The following is a 22,823-nucleotide window of genomic DNA, read 5'->3' as shown; positions in this document are numbered from 1 at the left end:
AAGGTAGCAATGAGAACCGTCGCAGTCTGTTTATAATATGACTTAGCCCACGAGCATTACTGCAAAGAATGCACGAAGGTGGAGAATGAAGGGCTGCGCCGAATAGGATTTCAGAGGGGCATGCGTGAGGAGGACAGAGAAGAAGACGGGATAGGGGACATGTAAGAGGAAAACATCACACTGGGGACTGCTGAAAAAGGGACGGAGGAAAGATACTGGTCACCTACGAGCTTCGGGGACAGCGAGGAGGGTGGCGTGGGAAGCGAGAGTGTGCGGGCGTCGCCGGGGCGGCTGCAGGCGCTCCCCAGGCGCGGCGGGCCCGGGGCTTCACCGACCCGAGCACGGGAGTCCCGCGCGGGTTGGGGGTAGGTTGCGGGGCGGAGGGGGAGGTGTGCACTGTGTTTGGTGATGTCATTGCAAGTCAGTGAGCGGTGAAATTTAACACCGGCCGGATTTGCTGGGCTCTTCTTCCAGGGGAAGCAGCCGGCGGCAGTCAACGCTGAACGCCTGAAGTTGCCACCGGCCCCCTCTCACCGACCAGATTTCCGAAGTGGGTGTGTGTGCTTGTCTGACAAATGTTCAGGCGCGGGGTGTTTCCAAGGACTTCCCCCCCAACACACACACCCCCTTCATCTCCTTCCCTCCCCCAGCCCTCTCTCCTCCCAGCCCCAAAGCAGAGGACTCCACTGAAGTCACAGAGTCGCCTTTGAACCGCAAGTGAACTCGAGGGCTGCGCTCGCGGCGGAGTTCCAGCTGCTGCCGGCGCCCCGCCGCCTGCCAGTGAGGTCTTGCTCCTCGCCCGCCCTCCCAGGGGAGCGCTCCCCCCGGGCTCGTCCGTTACCGAGCTAGGGAGCTAAGCCTAGCTGATTGATCTATCCTTTGGGTGCTATTTCTTTCCCCTTCCTATTTCTCTCCTCCCTTTTTGTTGTTGTTGTTGTTGTTGTTGCGATTTTGGAGCATCGTTTTCATGTTTTTTTTTTTTTTTTTTTTTCTTCTTCTTCCTTTTTCATGGCCAGTACCTGCACCCTTAGCAGTTCGGAGTTGCCTTCTGTTTTCCGTTAGCGCTTCGCTGCAGGGACAAATGCATACAAATGCATTTAGGAGCCCACAGGACAAGGCGTGGAAAGGTCTCCCACACGGCAAAAACGTAAGTAGCCCACTCGCCCGGAGGCTAAGGTTAGACCCACCCCTCTCCCCATCCTCCAGACCCTCTGGGCGGGTTGGAGATCTGTGCTCCCCCGCTCCTTGGCACTTTTCGAAGTTGGGAGCCGGCGAGCAGCCGTGACATCCTCCTCTTGTCTCCTCAATTTGTAAAATACCGTGTTTGAAAGGAAGCCTCCTGCCAGCGGATCTCTCAGAAAGTTCATGCTAAAGAGGTCCTGCGGCTGGGGAGGGAAAGCTCGCTGGCTCGCGTCCCGGTGCCGGCGGCCGCGGTTCCCGCGACTCCCGGAGCTCAGATCGGACGCGGCTGGAGCTCCGGCTCCCGCCGCCCTCGCGCCTTCCTTTCCTTCTCCTTTCTCAGGGCCCTGGCTGAGGTTCTGCTATCCCGCGGTTCTTCTCCGGGCGTCCAGCTTGGGGACTGCCCGGGCGCCGGCGGTCCTCTGGGCTGTGTGCGCGGAGCCTGGACCGCGGGGCACAGATGTGGGCCGCGGTTGCTGGACTGGAGGAGAGGGTACCCGCAAAAGCTCGGGCATCGGGGCGCGGCTAGCCTCGGAGGCAATCGGCTCTTGTCGTTAGGAGGCCAACACACGTGCTGCCCATCTGGGGCCGAGGCAGCGTCCTGCTTCCTTGGCCTGTCACTGGGGAAGGGGCTGGACGCGGGGGCGGGGCTGCTCCTCCTGCAGTGTGTTCGCGCAGGCCCGGACTGGCACCCCACCTCCTCTTTGGGCGCTGTACCAGCTCCTGCTCCCTCCCTCACTGGGAAAACAGCGTGGAGGGGAGTGCGTGCCTTGGCTGGCTGCCCTGCTCCCCGTGGAAGAGGTCAGTGGGTTTTGGAAGTTTGCTTCTGGCCCCTGGAGCCGGAGGAACCAAAAGAGGCTCGGGTCATTTTCTGCCCCGAAGCTGTCCCTTGGGAGAATTGGTGAGGGTAAGGGGTAGACCTGCCGGTGCCCGCTGAGGGCAGGCGGAGGGAGGCGGGGCGCGGGAGAGACCGCCTTGTGGCACTGTTTGTGTGCACATGTGCTTCCCAGCAGCATGCAGGCTGGGGCTCGCGCGCTGTCTGCTCTGACCCCTGTGAGTTCCGACAGCTGGGCTTCCCGGCTGAGGAGGACGCTCCTCCCCACGCGCCCGAAGCCGGATTAGTCAGTGCGGAGGAAAGCTAGCGATCCCGTGCTTGGGGCCAGGGGCCGGCGACCGGGGAGACCCGGATCCCGGAAGAGCTCACCCAATGCCGGTTAATTTCCCCAGCGCGACTCCCGCGGGTCGCACCGGCTTCCCAGGCAGGTTTCCCGCCACATTTCTCAATAAAAGCCCCTCAGCGTGGACCCGGTCGGAAAGCCGGGCTCCCTGCGCAGCCGATCCTTGGGGACCCCGCTCATGTTTCCGCTGATCCGAGTCGGTGGAATGGTGGCATGAGCGTCGGGCCCCCGGAGGTCCAGCCAAGAGGAGAAGCTGGGTGAGGTCGGCCAACTCTTGGCCGGCCCGCAACCTCCGCGTTCATTCCTGTGTGCCTGTTGCCTTCCCGGCCAGCACCTACCCAGAGGGCTTTCCCTTGGCCACCCAGCAAGGCCTGCGCCGTTGCCCAGACATCCGCGGGGTTGGTAGTGGTAACCAACTTCTCGGATTAAAGCAGATCTTCTCTGCTCCTGGCCTCTGTCTTGTTTTGCTTACACTTCCCTTCCAGACGCTCCCAGAAAAGGCCCTGCGTAAATTTTTGGGCAGTTTGGGGTTTGTAAATTGGGTCCAGATGATTGGGGGGAGGGAGGCTGAGAAACCAAACAGAATGGATTACACGAAGGAACTGAGGAAAAATAAGACTACGTGGAACGGGAAAGGAACCTTTGCTGAGAGAATTGGGGTTGAAGGCACTGGTCTAGAAGGTCTCTCCGTGAGGAAACCTGCAGCCTCCTTTGACGTGAAGTCGTCGAGTTTGCTCCACTACAGTTGGCAGTGGGGATGGGCTGCAGAGAATTAAGGGTAATTCAAGGTTACATCAGATTGCACCCCCTCATAGCTCCAACCGTACACATGCCAAGTAGGGGAAAGAGTAGTTACTGACTAATTTGACAAAATTGTTTCTCAAAAAAATCCAATTTCCATAAAGAATTATCGGGTGCCTTGGGTGGCTCAGTTGGTTAAGCCTCTGCCTTTGGCTCAGGTCGTGATCTCAGGGTCTTGGGATCCAGCTGGGCACTGGGCTCCCTGCTCCACTGGGAGTCTGCTTATCTTTCTGCCTTTACCTTTGCTCCCCGCCCCCCCCCACCCCTTCTTGTGTTCTGTCAAATAAATAAATAAAATCTTAAAAAAAAAAAACTTAAAAAAATAAAAAAAACCACTACCAACCCTATAGCGAGGGGACTTGGTAGAAGCAGCTGATGAGCTGATGATAATGTCAGCCATTGAATTACACCTTAGAGTTTCTAATGAAATCCTTGAGGTTTTAATTTCCCGCCATCCTTTTGTGGTGACGTTTTTTGTAAAAACAGGAGCAGTTTTTTTTAAAATCACAATTCTGATTACTCACCCAAAAACATTTGCAGTTTTAAAACTGGATCCTTAAAAACATTTTATTTCATGGGGCTAGCTTTTAAGTGAATTACCTAATGTGAATTTGTGGTAGTAATAAAAGGAAATTAAAACCAGAAGTCAGTGTTAGATACAATGATTTCACAGTATCAGAAAGTCCCCCAGGAAGGCTATTATTGTAATTAAAGGGTTTCTATAACCAAGGTGTGTTGGGGTTGGGGGGTAGTTTTGGATATAAACATCTATTTCCTAGTTGGCATAAAACTCCATTCTTTAAAGTTGCTTAGTTATGTTTGTTTTTAAGTAGTTGTATAAAATAAGCTGATGTCTCAAGGAGAGGGATTGTAACTTATGAAAGTAGCTTTGAGTGTTGCTTAGACATTCTGCTTGGTAATCTGTGAAGTGGCAGGAGAAAAATATAAATTTTATTATGGAAATTAAAATAGCTAGTTTCCATGCCATGTGTTGCAACTATGAGTTATTTTAGAATTTGTAACTCTGAGCAAGAAGTGAGGTAAAGACCATTTCATTTTCATCCTCCTAAAAGGCTAACGTTATTCTGACAGTCATTCACTCAGTCATTCACTCATTTATTCAACAAATGTTTTCTGAGCCCCAACTATGTGCCCAGCATGGCTCTAAGCAGAGAGGATACAGTGGTGGAGCAAGACAGAAACACAACTGCTGCCTTCCCAATGTGCTCAGGTTAGTATAGGAAACAGAAAATGAACAACCAGGTATACAAAAATGAGAGAGGAGGACACCTAGAAGTTCTGGGTAGGTGGGGTAGATACGGAAGAGTAATCCTGGAAAGCAAGGCTGACCAGAGGAAATGAAATCCTCACTGAGACCTAATTGGAAAAGGCATGGAACTTTCCATACAGAGCAGTAAAAGGCTGAGAGGCGAGATAGCACAGTTCATTTGAGGGCCTGGAAGAAGTGAAAAGTTGGTTGTAGACCACGCTTTCTAGATGAGGAGTGACTGGAGCTGGATCTGGAGACCAGAGACCGGATTCTGAAAGGTCTTTAAACCGGATTACTTTCTCAGCTAAATAAAAGGAGGTTAGGATGACCTGACTTCTTGATCTTGGGATCAGTGAGCATGTCGAAGATGCTAGAAAAGTTATATGTTTATTGAAACTCAAGACCACCTGATAGTCTTGCTAACTGAATATTGACTCATTCATTTAAAAAACTTTAGTTAACATGAGTGTGGGCAAGGAAGTTTGTGAGGGTAGGCAGCAATCATTTTAACACTCTCTGGGGTATTATGAGGATGGACTAGCTGAGTTATTTTTCTTCCCTGTTACTGACTGGATTCTAGGCATTTTGATTACTTGACGTTTCTAAGCATTTATTTCCCTTGTACTTCATGAATTGCCTGTTTGCTTGAAATTTAACCAAAAATTCTAGTATCTTTCACACTGTGTTACTTATACAAGTACCTACTGAGCTGAATTGGTAATCTCAGAAATTCATTGTATACAAGTTAGTGACAACACTTCACTCCCTGAATCATTCAACTTTAACCCCACTGCTGGGATGAGAACTGATCTTCAATTATTTGGTCAACAAAGGACAAAAATCTTACTATTTCTGGATCTTTGCATCTAGTAAAGAGCAAAATCTGTAAAGTTGTCATAACTTAAAGGAGTTTTTGGCTTGTAAATGTAGTATAATGGTAATTGTTGAAATTATTGATAGATATCACATGTATGGTTTTCAGATCATTTTGCCTTTCCCAAATGGTTTAAATTAAAATAAGCAACTCATACACACAAAAAATTCCCTAGTCACAAGATTTCACAAGTCCTTCTTAAAATTGTAACTTGAGTCTATGTTGGAACGAGCTTCGGTAGCCTACAGACACAAGACGTGAGAGTCTCCGGGGGGCCCTAAACAAAAAGATGCCTGGGATTCTCTTAAAGTAACTTAAACCCTTCAGATAAAGAGAAAGTTGAATAGCTCTGAGAATTATTTAGGGAAGATGCCTGGGATGGATATTAGTTCCTTAAATATTTTGTCTTTGGATATCCATTTCCTGTCTGATCCCCTCCAGGCCTTCACCTCTCACATGTCTGGTTATGTTTTGATTGTGGCTTCTGTCATACTGAAAATGTGGCTAGCAGACCAGACACACAGAAATATTTCATATTTTCCTAGAGTTCTTCACATATTAATATCATGGGTTATGTTTTTGAACTTTTATTGACTGTTACCATATTGTTGATTTCTTTTAGATCTGGTCTGATTTTGTGAAATGTCTGAATCTATGTACTTCTGTTAGATTCTGTTAGTGACATATAGTTCAGACATACAGAAAAGTGACCAAAAGCAGACATGCTTTGAATATTTGAAAAATAGTCATATTTAAATACCAATTAGACTTTTTGTGAAAGTAAATATGTGAACAAATGAGCAAACTTAGTAGACAATTTTACATGACGTAATTAAAAGAGTATTGGCCAGAACTTCAGGAAGACCTTTCCAGATTTGTGGTTAAACATCGTGTCTATTATATATAGTGATTTATGGAACATCTTGCTAAATAATTTGATCTTTGTCTTTTAATGCTAGTATACTAACAGAATTCTAGGGTTTTATATTTAGAATGCAAAATATGAAATTTATAGTATCTTATCCCATGATAGATGAGTCAGCCGAGACTCAGAACATTGAAGTGAATTGCCCAACGTCACACAGTAAGTGAGAAATAGAACCAGGTTTAGTCTTTTGACTCTCAGTCTAGTTTTACTTTCTTGTTTACAACACTGTTTTCTCTCCGACCTAATGTAGTTTTTATTTTAATTTATTCAACGACTCCTGCCTGTCTTAACATTAAATGCATTCCTGGTTCAGCGGATGCCCTTGAGAACTCCGTCTACTGCTAATGTGGAAATGGGACATTTTTTCTTCATTAAGTGAATGCATAGTAAATGTGATATCATGGGAGGGGGGCAAAACCAAAGAAATAAACAGGTCCAGCCCAACTAGACATTTTCCAGAAAGCTTGGATTCATTAGACATCCATTTCATACAGTGATGGAGTTTGGCTCTTTAACTGAGTATGTCAATTAAGCATGATGTCTTCTCTGTGTTCCCACTTCAGAAATGAGAAAAACAGTCACAATGAAAAAAAAAAAAAAAGAAGAAGAAGCCTTTCCACTTAGCCTATTGTAGCAGATATTTTTAAATATTCTTCTTTCTCTCTTTGGACAGCCAAATGAAAGTACTCTTATTTATTTTACTTTACTTTTCCCAAGTGTTAAAAGAATTAGATCCATACGGGAAAATTGAATTCCTCAGTCATCGGGCGATGTTACCTTTACTCCTTTTAGCAGACACTCAACCGACTGTTTAATAAACATTTTTTTTAAATGGAAAGGAGTAACAGTACTCCTTTTCCTAGCTTGGGTCCTGGAATCGAGTTGTACATGAGGCTCCTTGCTAAGTGGGGAGCCTACTCCCTGCCCCCCAGTTGTGTTCTCTCTCTCTGACAAATAAAATCTTTTTTTTTTTTTTAAAGGGATGCCTGGGTGGTTCCCTTGGTTTAAAATGTTTATTAATTGTCAATTTCATGTAAGCAATAGATAAAAGGTGAAGACCTATTTCTTGTTCAGCTATTTACTTACTAATTAATCCTAAAAGGTACAACATATATGGGATATAATAAAGTTACAATTAAAGCATTAGAGTACAGAGAGGAGGGAAAGATCCAGGCATCTTTAGAGATGATGGAAACTTCATGGAGCAGATGTTATTCAAATTAGGCTTTGGTAATATTTAAGATTCTGACAGGTGGAGATGAGAATGGCCTTTAAGACACTTATAAGCTCTCTCCAGGAAATACAGTATAATGCGATACGGCTGTAGCTTCAGGGGAGGGGAGGTAGGTGTAATGGAATCCATATTGCTATGGATATGGATATCCATATGCTCTTCCTTAGGTGGCTGTTAGTTTGGGATGTAATTAGAAAAAGAGGAAAAAGTCTTTGTCTAGTCATCAGTCTCTACTTCTCTATTAGTCATCGGTTTTAATACTTAGGTACACTTACATAAGGTATGGCTCAACTGATTTGTCATAATCCCCTAAGATCACCTGGCTAAGGGGTGATGTTTGATGTGTTCAGGTTTTCCTGCCTTACACCAGGAATGGACTTGTTAACATGTCTAGAAAGAACTTTATTTTTTATTTTTCTCCCCTGGGGTCATTGGGGGAAGTCTATGAGTTGGCTGAATTGCTAAATGAATACTGCTGGTTTTTGTACTCTTGATTAGTTAGCTTCCTCTGAATAGAGGAGTGCCTGTTGGGTTATTTCTAAACTCTGAGTGAGCCAGGTTACCTTGGGCAGATGAGACATGATTCCTTTCACATCCCATTTACTGCTAAAACAGCATAATCTGCTGTACTCTCCTTCAGTGATTGCAATCCTGAGCTATTTTTTAGTCTCACTAGTGTATGTATCCTGCCAGTTATTTGTTGAAAATATAAAGTTGAAAGGAAGAGAGCCTCTTTTTACTCAAACTCTAGATCACTTTGGGATCCATCTTGGAGAACCTTGAGTTATCATTTTAATCTCACACAGAGGTCCTCAACTTGCACAGTAGAATCACCGGGGGGAGTGTTTAAGAATCCCTGTACCACAGACAAATTAAAATCAGAATCTCTGGGGGAACGGGTGGAGAGGGAAAGTCCAAGTATTAGTAGTTTCTAAGACTCCCCAGGTGATTCCACTGTGCAGTGGAAGGTAAAAACCAGATTCAAAACATGTAGGCCCTTCATCATCCCTTGAGCATCATCTGTTCCTGTAGTCCTCATAGCGTCAACCCCAGATTCACTGCATCAGCATTGCCTGGGGACTTGCTGTCCATGCAAGTCCTCAAACCTCACCCCAGACCTGGTGAGTCAGAGCCTCTCAGGGTGGAGCCCAATGATCTTTAAGGAGGCCTCCAGGTAATTCTGCTGCATGGTGAAGTTTGAAACCACTGATCTAGAGCAAGAGAAAAAGATAAAAACAAAAACAAACAAAAAACAGCAATCCCCTCCAAGGGTCAAATAATCTTATCTCATGTAATTAGATGTCTGTGATTTGAGCAAAATAATATTCGTGTATTTTAAGTACAATGTAACTATAATTAGTAAATGTTCTAAATTGCTGTTTCTCAGAGTTTGATATATGCACAATCCTTGTTAGAATCACCTAGTTAAAGACGTGTACAAACTGAGGATTCACTCCAAATTTATGGATAATAATCTCTGAGGCAAGCCCAGAATCTACATTTTTCACAAGCATCTCAGGTGATTCTTTTAGCAAATTAACATTTAAGAACTATTGTTTTAAATGGATGACACCACACATAGGAATCTTTTATATGCTTTATTAACACATATGGGTCAGCTATTCGCTTGCCCAGATCAGTTGAAATTTCTGTAATTGTTCAGTTGGTTAAATTATAGAATTGATAACATTTTTAAGTATTCTAGCAAATCTTTGTCTTATAAAAGTTGTGCTCTGTACTGAGTATGACCATATACATTTTTCACCCACTAAAATATGGCTAAGGCCATTTTAATATAAGTGATAGTTCCATTGTACCAAGAAGAGTATAATTACATATTGTTGGCTCATTTTGTAAAAGATTATCATTGTTATATTAACATGCTACTTATACTAGTTGAAAAGATAAAAACATATTTATCGTTGGTAATAAACAGGGAATGTACCAATTACTGTCAGCACACCAGGAACTTAATAAAAAGAAAAATTATTTGTCAGAGGGCTTTGTAATCACTCCTTACAGAACTGCATTTTACAGAAATGTCATTTAGGAAGTCCCTGAGTTAGAATAAAAAACAAATAAAAAACAGAATTAGGTGATCAGCTATTGTTTTCAGCAAGCTTAGCATTACTTTTTGAAATTATCTCTATGGTTTTTACTTGAGAGGTAGATATAACCAATTATGAAGGCTACTCAATAAAATCTATCAAAAGTTTGGCTATACTAAAACAAAATCATGAAATATTTGTAATCAGCTAATCAGTATGAATGAACATTTTGATATGCAATGATTGAGTATCATGCTCACAATTATTGCAAATCAAAATGTTCGATGTTGATATATACAGGCCATTGTTATTTTCAGAACCCAAACATCATGAATCTAGTACAAGTGATATTCAAATGGCTTTCATATGATAATCAAATGGCTTTCCCATATAAACATTCATTTAAAAAAATCACTGGTTCCACGATTTATAACCGCTATAGTTAAGTGACTATAAGTTCTGTTACTTTGTGTAAACTTATATTACTTTGTATAAAATTGCATGTATGATGCTTTGATGTAATATGTAGTCATCATCATCATAATATCATTTATATGAGTCATGTTTGTTGAGTGCTTCCTTTGTGCCAGGTACTGGTTTGTGTGCCTTACATGAAATTTTTCAGTTAATCTTTGAAAAAGTTTATGAGATAGGTTGAACAGATGAGGAAACACAGTGGTGATAAAAAGTGTTCTCAAGTCATACACTAAGTGACAAAGCTGGAACTTAAATTCAGAGCCCTTGCTTTTAACCATTATGAGTATTAAAATACTGTGTAAATTAAAATGATAGCTTATTTCTTGGGATGCCTGAGCAGCTCAGTTGGTTAAGTGTCTGCGTTTGGCTCAGATCATGATCCCAGGGTCTTGGGGTGGAGCTGCTTCTCCTGACCTACCAACTCATGTTCTCTCTCTCAGATAAATAAAAAAAATCTTTTGAAAAATGATACCTCATTTCTTAATCTTGTACTGGAGTTCATTTGGGATTTTATATGATTTATAGGTTGTAAATATCCACTAAAATTTTCCTTTTTTTTTTTTTTAGGAAACTGCTTCTCCATTTTATTGTGCTATGTGTGGCAGCGGGTGCTGTTCATGCACAAGAACAAGGTAAGAAAGTTACCTTGTTACTTCTTTGCTTATATAAAAATTCTCCTTCCAAACAGCAAAAGTATATGTTTTCAAAATCATCAGAAGCTTAAATTCAACATTAAACAATAAAAACTTCTACCCAGTACAATGAGAATGTAAGGGTGAAGAAACCAATTTTGGGGGGAAATATGACCTTTAAGAAATTACTTACATTTTTAAGCGAACTCTCTATAAAAGGGAAGTTTTGTATAGTGAAAAGGCTTTGCTTGTGACTTCATTTGAAGTGGGAGTTCTTGGGGGTGGCAAACTGTGACTGAGTTACCTTTGCACTTCTTGAAACAACACAAGCATATTCCATCTAGATTTATGTCATTAAGAAACAAAATGCAGTTTGCCTACCAGTGGGTTTGGGATTTTATTTAATTCAAATGGAGAGGTTTAGAGAATAGTTCAGTGTTTTGTTTTTGCCTGCTGGCCAGTTGCTCTAGTAGTATGGTGATAGCGTTTCAGGAATCTATGTACGTTCAGATTAATATAATTATTAAACAGCATTTTAAAAGGTATCTTCTATTTGCCATATAATGTCCTAGTTGCCAGAAATGGAAATAAAAATAAGACAATGTTTCTGGCCTCAAAGTGTAAAAACAAGTGCCTTTGTCAAAGGTTAAAAATAAAAAGCCAAAGTCAAAGAGAAAAACCTGGGAACTCTGCTGGATCTACAGAGAGTATCACCATGGCCCTATTTTATTTATTATTATTATTATTATTATTATTACTATTACTCCTCTGTTTCACATCACCAGGGCTGCCAAATTATTCATTCTGACAAAACCATCATTTCAGTTCAGTGATCAGTTCCACAAGCCACTTGTCAATTTGGCCAATCAACTAAACAACAGTAAGAAAGAGTGAAGTAAATGAAATATACATAGGTAGAGGGAGGGTGTGCAAAGGAAGGGGTGGTGCTCTATCTGACTGACCAAACTGACAAGTAGACAGAGAAGTATACTGTCAAGTAGCACGTAGGTGAATTAAAAGATATCTTGGAAGGCATTTTCTGTTTTATGGGGAAATGGTTACATTAGGTCACATGTCACGTATAACTTCATGAAATTCTATTCTTGACCAAGTCATTTCTGCTACTTTATTTTGCTTTGATTACCCATGAAGAGGAGAGAAACTATCTTTTGGTTCACTGTTAGTACACTGTTATTACTTATACCTTCTGAGAACTTAATGTGTGCCAGCCCCATGTGTACAGAATATATATTTACCACTACTTCATCACAGGATTTTTATGACTATGCCCATGATAGAATTGGTGACACCAAGATTAAGAAGAATAAGTAACTACCCCAGGGTTACAGGCAAATAAATGGAAGAACCAAGATTTGAACGCAGGTATATTGATTGCAAAGTCTACAAATTCTTTAAAATTGAGCCTCTTGGACCACAGAGAAGAGCAAAAAGAAGAGAACCCATCATTATTAATTACACATATATTTTGTGGATTGACCTTGCCTAGCCCTTTACATCTATTATTCTAATATTCATAATGAGCCTGCAGGATAGGGATTATAGGTGAAGAAACTGAGGCTCACAGAAGGGGGTTTGCTCAGGCTTGTACAGCTGGGACTTGAATCCAGGCCTGCCCATCTCTCACAACAAACCTCTTTCCACTACACATCTTCTGGCTTCACAGTTGTCATCTGCTGGTGTCATGAGTTTAATAATTTCAAAAGGTAGCATTATCAAGATATTAAAAACCCAGGCAAAGAAAGATATAAGGAAAACTGAGTATTTTTGAATAGATTTTTTTGTAAATTCAGAACCAATGAAGGAAATAATATCTTTCAGTCTTAAGATTTCATTTATAGAATACAAAATATGCTCCTTTATTTCAGAGTGAACATCACAATCTTTAGTTTTCCTGTAACTGTAACATTTTCTTGTGAGTTCTTAACAAAAAGAAAACTCTTTTTAAAAGCTCTTTGATTTCCGGGATGCCTGGGTGGCTCGGTCATTGGGTGTCTGCCTTCGGCTCAGGTCATTATCCCGGGGTCCTGGAATCAAGTCCCACCTGGAGCTCCCTGCTCAGTGGGGAGTCTGCTTCTCCCTCTTCCTCTGCCCCTCTCCAGACTCATGTGCACAAGCTTGCTCTCTCAGATAAATAAATAAAAACTTCTAAGTTTTCCATTTGTTTTACAACCAAGTATAACCTATTGAATACATGATTCTGTTTCAAGGAAAAATTTATTTAAGGCTGACTTTTCTGAGGACTTGACCAAGATAGATCCCTTTTCCTATCTGATAAAGTCTGCTTTCCTTATTGCTCAGTCTGGGTGGGTGGGCTGCCTCCAGAGATGGACCAAGCTGCACTCCCTCTTCAGGCTAATGTACACCATGCCAGCTGTGTAGCGAATCCTCAACATGCACAACATTCTCAGGTTCATGGTCCCTGCGTGTGAAAGCCACATTTATAGCAATCGCTGTGTGTAGAGTGCTATTTCCAAAAAGAGTATTTCCTATGGACATGAATCCAAAATGTGTTTATTGTTAACAAAGAATCAGCTCATTCTACCTGTAGTTACTCTAAGGATTTTCTGCCAAAACCCCTTATGGACACTTAACCCAAATCTTTACACATAGGTTAAAACTTCATTTCTCATTTTAAGCACAAGTTTGTTTTTATCTATTTATCCATAATAGATGTGTTATTCACAGTAGGATACTTTAAAATCACACATACCCAGTATGACAGCGGTGCTAAATAAAGCACAGGTGTTCTAGAGCCCAAAGCCAGGTGCCGGTGCTTACTAGCTGTGTGATCTGGGGCAAGGCCCTTAAATACTCTGAGCTTCATTTTCAGCAACTCTAAAGTGAAGATAACAATAGTTCTTACTACATAGGGTTGTTGTGTGGGTAAAATGAGGTAATACATGTCAAGTGTTTAGTGCTTCCCTGTTATATGATGAAGACAAAAATAATTTTTTTAAAAAGAACACTCAGGATCCTTCTCTTTTCCCATGTACTCATAATGTTGAAAAACTGAAATAGTTGAATTTAAGCAACTTCCTTTAGTTCCTTAACTGTGTGAGCTGGAAGCAAGTCAGCTTGTATTCGAGTATTGATTCTAGCACTGTTTGGCTGAGGCTGTATAGAACAGTAGAGAGTAGATATTGGACAATTTATCTGGTTCATTTAGTCAATTTGGGTAAATGGGCAAAGTAAAGTATATTAAGGCTTATACAGTTTTTCTTATTTATAACTTTGTGATTTTATTTACTTACTTATTTAAAAGAGATTTTATTTACTTATCTGAGAGAGAGTGAGAGAGAGCACAAGAAGTGGGGGGAGTCAGAGGGAGAAGCAGACTCTCTGCTGAGTGGAGAGCCTGATACAAGACTCCTTCCCAGGACTCCAGGATCATGACCTGAGCTGAAGGCAGATGCTTAACCGACTGAGCCACCCAGGCACCCCTTTGTGATTTTATTTTAAAAAATGATTTAATTTTTTCATTTCTACAAACTAGAAAGAATATAGCTTGGATATTTGGCTGACTCAGATATATGAAAATTTTAAACAGTGAGAATTTATTAAATTAAGTGCTATATTATATTAGTTATTTAATGAGTTAGCATTCTAATTTATTATACTTGTTAAGTGATATTACTCTTTACCTTTTATCTAAAAGTTGATAACTTTTAATTCTTTTAAACTGCCACTTACTAAGAAATGTAAGAATCCTTACATTTTTGAGGGCACACACAGTATTTCTATTGTTCCTCTAATTTATGATAGAATATTGTTGAATATTGACAATATTTTGTTTTCTTTGGCTCTCTTGTGAAAAGAAGTGCTTACAAAACTTATAAAGCAAGTATAATCATTAGCTCTCCCATCTCTATTTCTTTAGGTATATAGTACATTTCACCATAGAGTTAATTATCTAGTCACTGGATTTAAAGTCAAATACTAGGGTATGAGTCATAATTTTATCATCTACTGAGACTCAGTTTCTCCTTTTTCCTCCCCCCTTTCCTATTCTTTCTACCTCTTCCTACTTTCTATCTCTTTCCATTTTCCTCTCTTCTTCCCTCTTGCCCTCTTTATTTTCTTCTAACTAATGATGATAGAATCAATGGTGCTTATTATACAAGTTTCACATGAAAGGCAATCAAGGTTGGAGTGTCTGTGCCTACACCTCAGCATCAGCCCTGTAGCCTTCAAAGACTGATTTATTAGCAAATGGAGTATGATCTGTTTGTCTTCAGTGCATAGCAAAACAACAACAAACAAAAATTACACTGAAGGCTTACAGAGAGAGGAGGTAACACTCAAACTGAGTCTTACAAGATGAGTAAATTTGGCATGAAGGGGTATACTTAGCAGGGCTCTGAAAGAATGGGATTTTTTTTAAATAGATACATTTTGATATGGCAAGAAATTTAAGAAAAGTGGAAGAAAAAAAATGAGAGTGGAGAATGCCATGGAGTGAGTAGATACAGTGAAGGAAAAATGTGTAAGAGCTAGTGTAAACTAGGGGGCAGTCAGCAAGACCAAGCTTACTTCTTGTAACACAACTGCAAGTTTGAGGGTCTCCAAGACAGCCTTCAGTCTCAACGATGTGTTAGAAGGATTTATGGAACCCAGTGAAATCTGTTATACTCACAGTTATAGTTTATTACAGCAAAAGAATATGGATTAAAATCAACCCACAGAAGAGACACATGGGTTAGGGTCTAGGAAAGTCCCACATACAGAACTTGTGGTTGTCCTCTCCAGTGGAGTCAGTGCCAACTCTCCCAGCAATGATATGTGATGGTGTGCACAGACTATTGCCAACCAGTGAAACCTAGGCCTGTGCAGAGTCTTTAGTGGGGCTCTGTCATGTAGACAGGATGGACTGCCCATGTAGCTGACCTCCGTCTCCAGTCCTTCTTGAGGTTGAAGAGTTACCACAGGACCCTTATCATAAATCACATTGTTGGACTACCTGGTGTTGTCTACAACCCTGGGATAAACAAAGATATTTTTATCAGGCAAGATACTCAAGGGCTTAGAAAGTGCCTCCTAGGAGCTGAGGACAAATGTATGACTGCTCTTTGGACAGGGTTTAATTTTTTACTACACAAGTAGCATGAGGACTTTGGGTGCCATAGTGGAAAGGGTAGAAAAGAAGGGCTGCGGAAAGTGAGATCAAGATGGGGGGGTTCCGATGATTTACTTGCATAATTTGACAGTTTGCAATAAGGCCACCACACCACTCACAATTACAAGGATAATCTTAAATATGCACATCTGCTCAATCTCATCAGCTGTGTCCTGGACGTACACAGTTCCATGGAATATCTTAACATAAAAATTACTTTAAAATGAAGTCATAATCCTTTAAAGAAAGAGAGGGGATGGAAAATGGTAAAAAGATTTTTTTAAAACAGGATACCCATAAGGCTGAAAGAACATGGGTATTTCATTCCTTGTTTGATGGTTCTCTTTTATTTCTGGTATATTATTTTGCTGAGAGTAGTCATTTTTTCCTACATTCTAAATCTTCCTGTTCTGATCTTTTGGGCTTGATCACCTTTGATGTTTAGCATAAATTAAAAAGGGGGAAAGCTCATTAGGAAGGCATGAGATAAGAGACTGGGAATGCAGGCAGGAGTTAGATCACTAAGGGCCTGAGGGCTGAAATAAGAAGTTTCAATTTTGCACTGAAAGCTTTGAGAAACACTGATGTATTATAGGAAGCGGTGTCATGAACTAAAGGTTCATTTTGTTCTATACAAAGAAAGAAAGGTTTCTCCAGCAGCAGTGTGGATGACAGATTGGATGAGGGTGTCCGAAAAGAGGCAGAGAAATCTATTAGGAGACTAAGAAAATAATCTAAGGATAAAGGGAGATTAACTAAGATTTGTGTGAGACTTGGTGACTGAATATCTATGGAGAATGGGTGGAAAGGAAGTATTAAAGGTGATTATCAGGTTTTTGGGTTAGATGGCTGGATTGATTAATTCATTCATTCAAGCAATACTTTGGACCTACTTCGTATTAGTCGTTATTCTAAATGTTGGAATATAACAGTAAAACATGAAGTGCTACCCTCATGGACTTACATTTCAACTGGGGGGCAAGGCAATAGGCAAGTGTGTGTGTATATACACACACATATATATGATGTGATATGTATGTTATAAAATATATTTATACATAACTCCCCCTACATTTTCTGCGCTGTGAGGAAAAAGAAATAAAGTATAGTAAGATGTTGGAGAGTCACTGGGGCACGGAGGAGGACAATTTTATATTTTAGGTATTGTTGTCAGGGAAGGCCTCTCTGAAAAGGTCACATTTGAGCCTTGATCTGAATGAACTAAAGGTTTAGAGCATTCTAAGCAAAAAGAACAATAAATGTAAATGCCACGAATTCAGAATGAGTTTAGTGGTTTTAAGGAATAAGGAAAGACCAGTGTGGCTGGTACAGAGTAAGGTGGGAAGAAATGAAAAGAGATGAGACAAGAGAGATAAGAAGGGAGCTGATGACATAGATTCATACACCATATAAAAAGTTTGGATTGCATTTTTCTGTAACAGGAATCCATGGGAGGATTTTGTTCAGGACATTGGCATGATATAATTGACACTATAAAAATATTACTCTGGCTGGTGGTTTGGTAGTGGGGTTCTTCACTAAGAGAGGCATTAAAGTAAGAGGAACAAATGTGTGGGAAAATATATTGAGTTAGAAGTGTTTGCAGGACATCTAATCTCTACTGCATAAATTCAGTAGGCAATTGGATATACAAGTCCTGAAGAGAGGTTTGTGAGTCAGCATATGTGGTTATTGAAATCATGTTTTGGGTGAAGTCATTAGGCTTGGTGTTTACAGTAAAAAGTGCAAAGCCCGGTTGCCTTGGTGACACAGTGATTTATTCTCTGTTTAAGAAGCAAATGGGTAAAAGAGATAAAATCAGTTCTGCTGTTAGGTGATATATGCATTCTTAAAAAGTTGCCATGCTGAGAGATTGAGTCTGCCTGCTTTCAGATTCTGCCTCTACATTTCCTCCTTGGGTGACCTTGGGAAAGTTGTCTGTCTATGACTTAGTTTTTATGACTGTCAGATAGAGTTAGCTGTAGTACTTACCTCATAGGGTTATTGTGAGCATTATGTGGCTTAATAAAGTTGTGAGACTAGTGCTTGGTACATAGAATTAATGAATGCTGCTATTATTTTTAATTCTTTTAAAAAATACAAAGGACAGGTGAAATAAATCAGACTGAGAAAGACAAATACCATATGATTTCACTCACATGTGAATCTGAAAAACAAAACAAATGAATAAACAATCAAAAAGCAGAATCAGAGTTATAAATACAGAGAACAAACTGATGGTTGCCAGAGGGAAGGAGCGTGGGGGGATCGGCAAAATGGATGAAAGGGAGAGGGAGGTATAGGCTTCCAGTTATGGAATGAAGTCATGGGGATAAAAGGTACAGCACAGGGAACATAGTCAATGATATTGTAATAGCATCCTATGGAGACAGATGCGAGCTACACTTATGGTGAGCATAGCATAACATTATTGAATAACTGGGTTGTACACTTGAAATTCATGTAACATTGTGTGCCAAATATACTAAAAAAATTATAGAAAAAAATTTCTAAAGGAAAAAAATTTCTTAATGAAAAAGAATTCAAAGCCCTCAAGTGCCTATTTGATAATCAGTATTCTTTAAATAGTAACTGATTTCCAAAGTGACACAAACTAGATTGATTTTGTGGTTAGGGTCCCTCATGAAACAAGTAACTTACTATAAACAACTTAGTTTTTTCTTGCTGTATTCATTGGTACCAATTGATGTAAGAAAAGATATAAGGGTTCAAGGCTGACAACCAAGAAAGAACTCTTAAGACATCTTTTTGATGCAAAAAGGTGGTTTTATGAATGCGTGGGGACAGGACTCTTGGGCAGATAGAGCTGCCCTGGAATCATAAGGAGTGGCCCACTATATACTTTCAAGTTGTGAGGGGGTTAGAGATAGCATAAGTCTGTAAGGAATTTTGGGAGCAAGGTTTCCAGGACCTTGAGGCTAGCTATTGTTGGGAAAAAGTAATTTATTACCATCTAATACAACCTTAGTCATGAGACCTTTCAGGTGTATATCAGTGGGCCATATGCTTGGGCGATGATAGTCAACACATATCTTGAGGGGTTTAGAGATAAATGAAATTTCTAAAGGAATTTTTATATGTTAAAGTAGACTTACAGGATCCTGGGGACTGGGCTAAGGTTGCCTTTTAGCCTTAACAAAGTATTAACATTGAGGCAGTTGAGTCCCTAGAGGAAAGTCACTCTGCCTGTTACAAGGACTGGTCGATGGGCTGTAGGTAGTAAGGAAATTTAACAATTTCTCCTTTGCCTTTGTTTCCTACATCACCAATTATCTAAATTTAACCTCTAAATTGCAGTTTGGTGATATCCAGTGTCAGACTTAAATTAACAATAAAGAGTGTGTCCTCTGATAGAAGACTTTCTTTCTTCTGTTCTTCCCACTCCCTCTCATCTGTGCCTTTAATTCTTTAGAGTTCACTGTTCTATCAATATCTGCTCAAAGCACTTGCTAAACATATTCACACTAAGATTTGAAAGTTTAGATATTTAGATATCCACTCAGATACCAACTCTGGTGGCTACCTAGACAGTATTTCCCAATTACAAGATTCTGTGGGAAGAAATAACTGCTATGATTAATTAACGAGGCTTGCCAAGGGATATGTGAGGTGATGTAGAGAAGAGAATGGCTGTGAGGCAGTGTGGGGGGCAAAGATTATAAACTTTGAAACTATATGATTGGAGTCATATCCATTTCTACTATTAGCTGTATGACCTTGACCGGGTTATGTAATCTCTCTGGATCTCAGATTCTTCATCTGTGAAATAGGTGTAGACATTAAGTATAAACATGAAACCATTAGATATTATCTTCCCACTTCTATTTCTGGATATCACATGAAAAAAGAGATGAATGAAATAATAAATAACCTTGAAAACTGCATTTTCAGCAAAAGTAGGGGACTGATGAAACCTGCAAACTCTTAAAATATCCTGAGAAAAGCATATACATGCCAGCATAACCACACACTTCTTAAAGATGAGGCGCATACCCTGAAGTCCTTTATCTTGAATGCTTGTACAAAACATGTGCTACAGGATCTGGGGACGACAGAAGCTGACTGGGAGCAAGTACAAGAAGGAAGCACAGATAATAGCTAAATGACTCAGTGGGGACAGGTTTCAGAACATGCACAAATCTGCTTCATAAGGTGAAGGATTCATTCTGAAGCATATACCAATGAGAATGGATACCGGGGAAGGAGAGTAACGTGTGGCTAGCTGGGCTGGCTATAGAAGGTCTCCTAGATTAGAGTGGAGTTAGAGAAGGTGAGGCTGTATCAAAAAGCCATTTGAGAAGGAACACTGGTAATGCTGAAAAAGCCTTTGGGTTTTGAAATTTGGAAGGCATGGCTTCTCTCTTCTCCCTCAGCATCCTTCTATAAATTGTTGGGCCATGAAATTGTGAGTAACTAAAAGCAACTGGCACAGCATAAATAGAAAGGTACAGTAAGGAAAATATAGGGGAAAGCAGCAAAATGAAAATGCACACATAAAAAAAAACACCTCTATGAAGGAAGATCATAAAACAGAAATATAACAACTCAAGAGAAGGAAGATATGGCACGATGTTAAAAGGATATGAATTGCAAGCTTGTAGAACTCAGAAAACATATCATAGGAAAAAACCCTTTTTATAAATCAAGATGAGATTGGAAGGAGCACAAAGAGAGATTAGACATTACAGAAAACATGGTAAAATTAGAAATGAGAAAATCAAACAGAACTGAAGATAACATATTTTGAATGATTGCAGAGAAATGATAGATGTAGAAGATAGCAGTGGAGAGTAAACATGCTTATAATAGGAATTTTTGAAGAAGAAAACCAAAAGTATAAAATAGAACAAATATTCAAGGATATAATTCTTGAAAACTTTGCTGAAGTAACAATAACAACACAACTTGGATCTGTACAACAAATGGACATCCTATATGCCTAGAAACATTTACCCACAATGGTCAATATAAAGACAAATTCTTTTTTTTTTTTAAGATATTATTTATTTGTTTGACAGAAAGAGAGATATCACAAGTAGCAGAGCAGCAGGCAGAGAGATAGGGGGAAGCAAGATCCCTGCTGAGCAGGGAGCTCAATGCGGCGCTCGATCCCAGGACCCTGAGATCATGACCTGGGCTGAAGACAGAGGCTTAACCCATAAAGAGATATTCTAATAAAATCTGCACTTCACTTCAAAGATAAAGAACATCTCTTAGGGGCATGTTGGAAATAAAAAATTGAGTCACTTTTGAGGGAGAACTAAAATTGGCTGTCTTCAGAATTTTCTATCCTAACATTCCACACCTATACATAGTAGAATTGTATCTATAAGATATTCAAGGAAAGAAAGTAACAGCAAAGAATTTTATATCCAATGAAATTTAAGATACAAGGCTACCAATAAACAATTCTAAAAAGTCAAACATCCAGGAAATTTTTCTATGAATGCTTCTTAAGGAGACTAATAGAGGACAAACTTCATCAAAAAAGAAATAACTGAGAAAATGACTGCAAAAGACTGCCTCTACTTACCAGAAGAAAATGTGGGAACAGAATGTAAGTTACCATATGATATAAGTTACCAGACAATACAAGTTACCATACGAATTAATGTAGGAATGGCACAATCATTGACAAAGGGAGGGGAAGAAGGAAAAAAGACAGGAAGTGCATTAAGTTTGCTGATTGGCTTATTTGTTGAAGCTGGGAATTAATATTATCCAAAGGTGATAAAGCAAATAAAAATGCTACCAGGATATTTAATAATAAAAAGGCAAATGCTAAAAAAGCTAATTCTATTGGCTAGTATTAGATGGTAAGGGAAAGGGGAGAAGAGAGAAAAAGAAAAAGGAAGCAGTATTCATAGGAAAGAAATAATAGATATGTCTAAATGAAGAGGACTAGGGACATTGTGTACATTTATAATATTAAAGGTAACAGAATAAAAATATAAATCTTTCTAAAAGGTAATTCTAAAGCCTTCTCGCATAGATTTTGGTCTGCAGTATTTTCATTTTTGCTGCTTTCTAAAAACCATGTAATTTTTATTGGTGTTTTCCCATTGACCCGAATGATTTAGGAGAAAACCTTTACATTTTCCAGTTAAAGGGTTTTGTTTGTTTGTTTTCTGATCTTGTTATTAAAATCTAACTTGTTAGCATTGTGATTAGAGAATGGTGTCTAATTTGTACTTTATGTTTTTAAAACTTAACCTAATAACTTCTATCTAAATTAGGGAATAGAAAATAATGAATCCATATTATAATCTGAAAAAGACAGTACAATAAGAGAAAAAACATAGACCAGTCTTAACTTATAAATATTTATGTGATCGTTTTACATATGTTATTCTTCAAGAACCCAGAAAGATATCAAAAGAATAATATATAACCATCAAGTAGATTTTATTTGAGGAATGCAAGGATGGTTCAATTATAAGACACTTACTGAAGAGCAAATTTTTAAAGATTTTTTTTAACTTAGCTATTTGTTATAAAAACTCAAATAAAATAGAATTAAAGGAAAATATATATGAAATATTAAACACACCCACACACATATATAAAATGAAGTTTAAAAATAATACTCTTTCCAGTAATATCTCTGTTAATAGTGTGAGAAATTTGTGGTACAAGAGAGCAGGGGTTATTGTTAAATGCAAGGAGAAGTTTTTGCTGGGCAAGGAGCAGCCCTTGTTATCATACCACATAAATGTGGCACTTCCTTTGTGTAAAGATAACCTATCTGGAATCTTAGAATGATAATTTTTCATGCAATATGTGTTTATATGCACAGTAAGCATTGTGATTTTCATAGGAGCAGTGTTTCTAACATAGTTTACTTCTCAGATTGAGATACATACACCCCCAGAGGCAGATATTATAGAGCAAGAGTACCCAAAGTTACAGACTAAGCAGATATATGTTTCAGGGGTATAAATTTTCAGCGAAGATTGGGAATGGGATAGTTAACTGATTAAGCTGGTAATTTATATTTTATATTAAAATATAGCCATATTACAGATTTAAATTAAATTATAATTATAA

The 22,823-nt window shown here is 39.6% G+C and overlaps 1 protein-coding gene across 1 annotated transcript in view; it reads left to right on the top strand.

The window, feature by feature from the left end:
- Positions 1–399: 399 nt before the first annotated feature.
- Positions 400–22,823, top strand: part of LOC116873440 (collagen alpha-1(XXIV) chain-like) — a gene marked incomplete at its 3' end in the record, with an annotated part of 316,096 nt that continues 293,672 nt past the window's right edge. The window contains exons 1-3 of the mRNA XM_032867266.1: positions 400–554; positions 1,017–1,147; positions 10,557–10,621. Coding sequence (XP_032723157.1) covers positions 1,092–1,147; positions 10,557–10,621 — 121 coding nt within the window. The remainder of the gene's footprint in view (positions 555–1,016; positions 1,148–10,556; positions 10,622–22,823) is intronic.

Source organism: Lontra canadensis, unplaced genomic scaffold (genome assembly GCF_010015895.1).
Source record: "Lontra canadensis isolate GAN:19392208 unplaced genomic scaffold, GSC_riverotter_1.0 scaffold33, whole genome shotgun sequence".
Classification (NCBI taxonomy): Eukaryota; Metazoa; Chordata; class Mammalia; order Carnivora; family Mustelidae; genus Lontra; species Lontra canadensis.
This window is presented reverse-complemented; position numbering and strand designations above follow the sequence as displayed.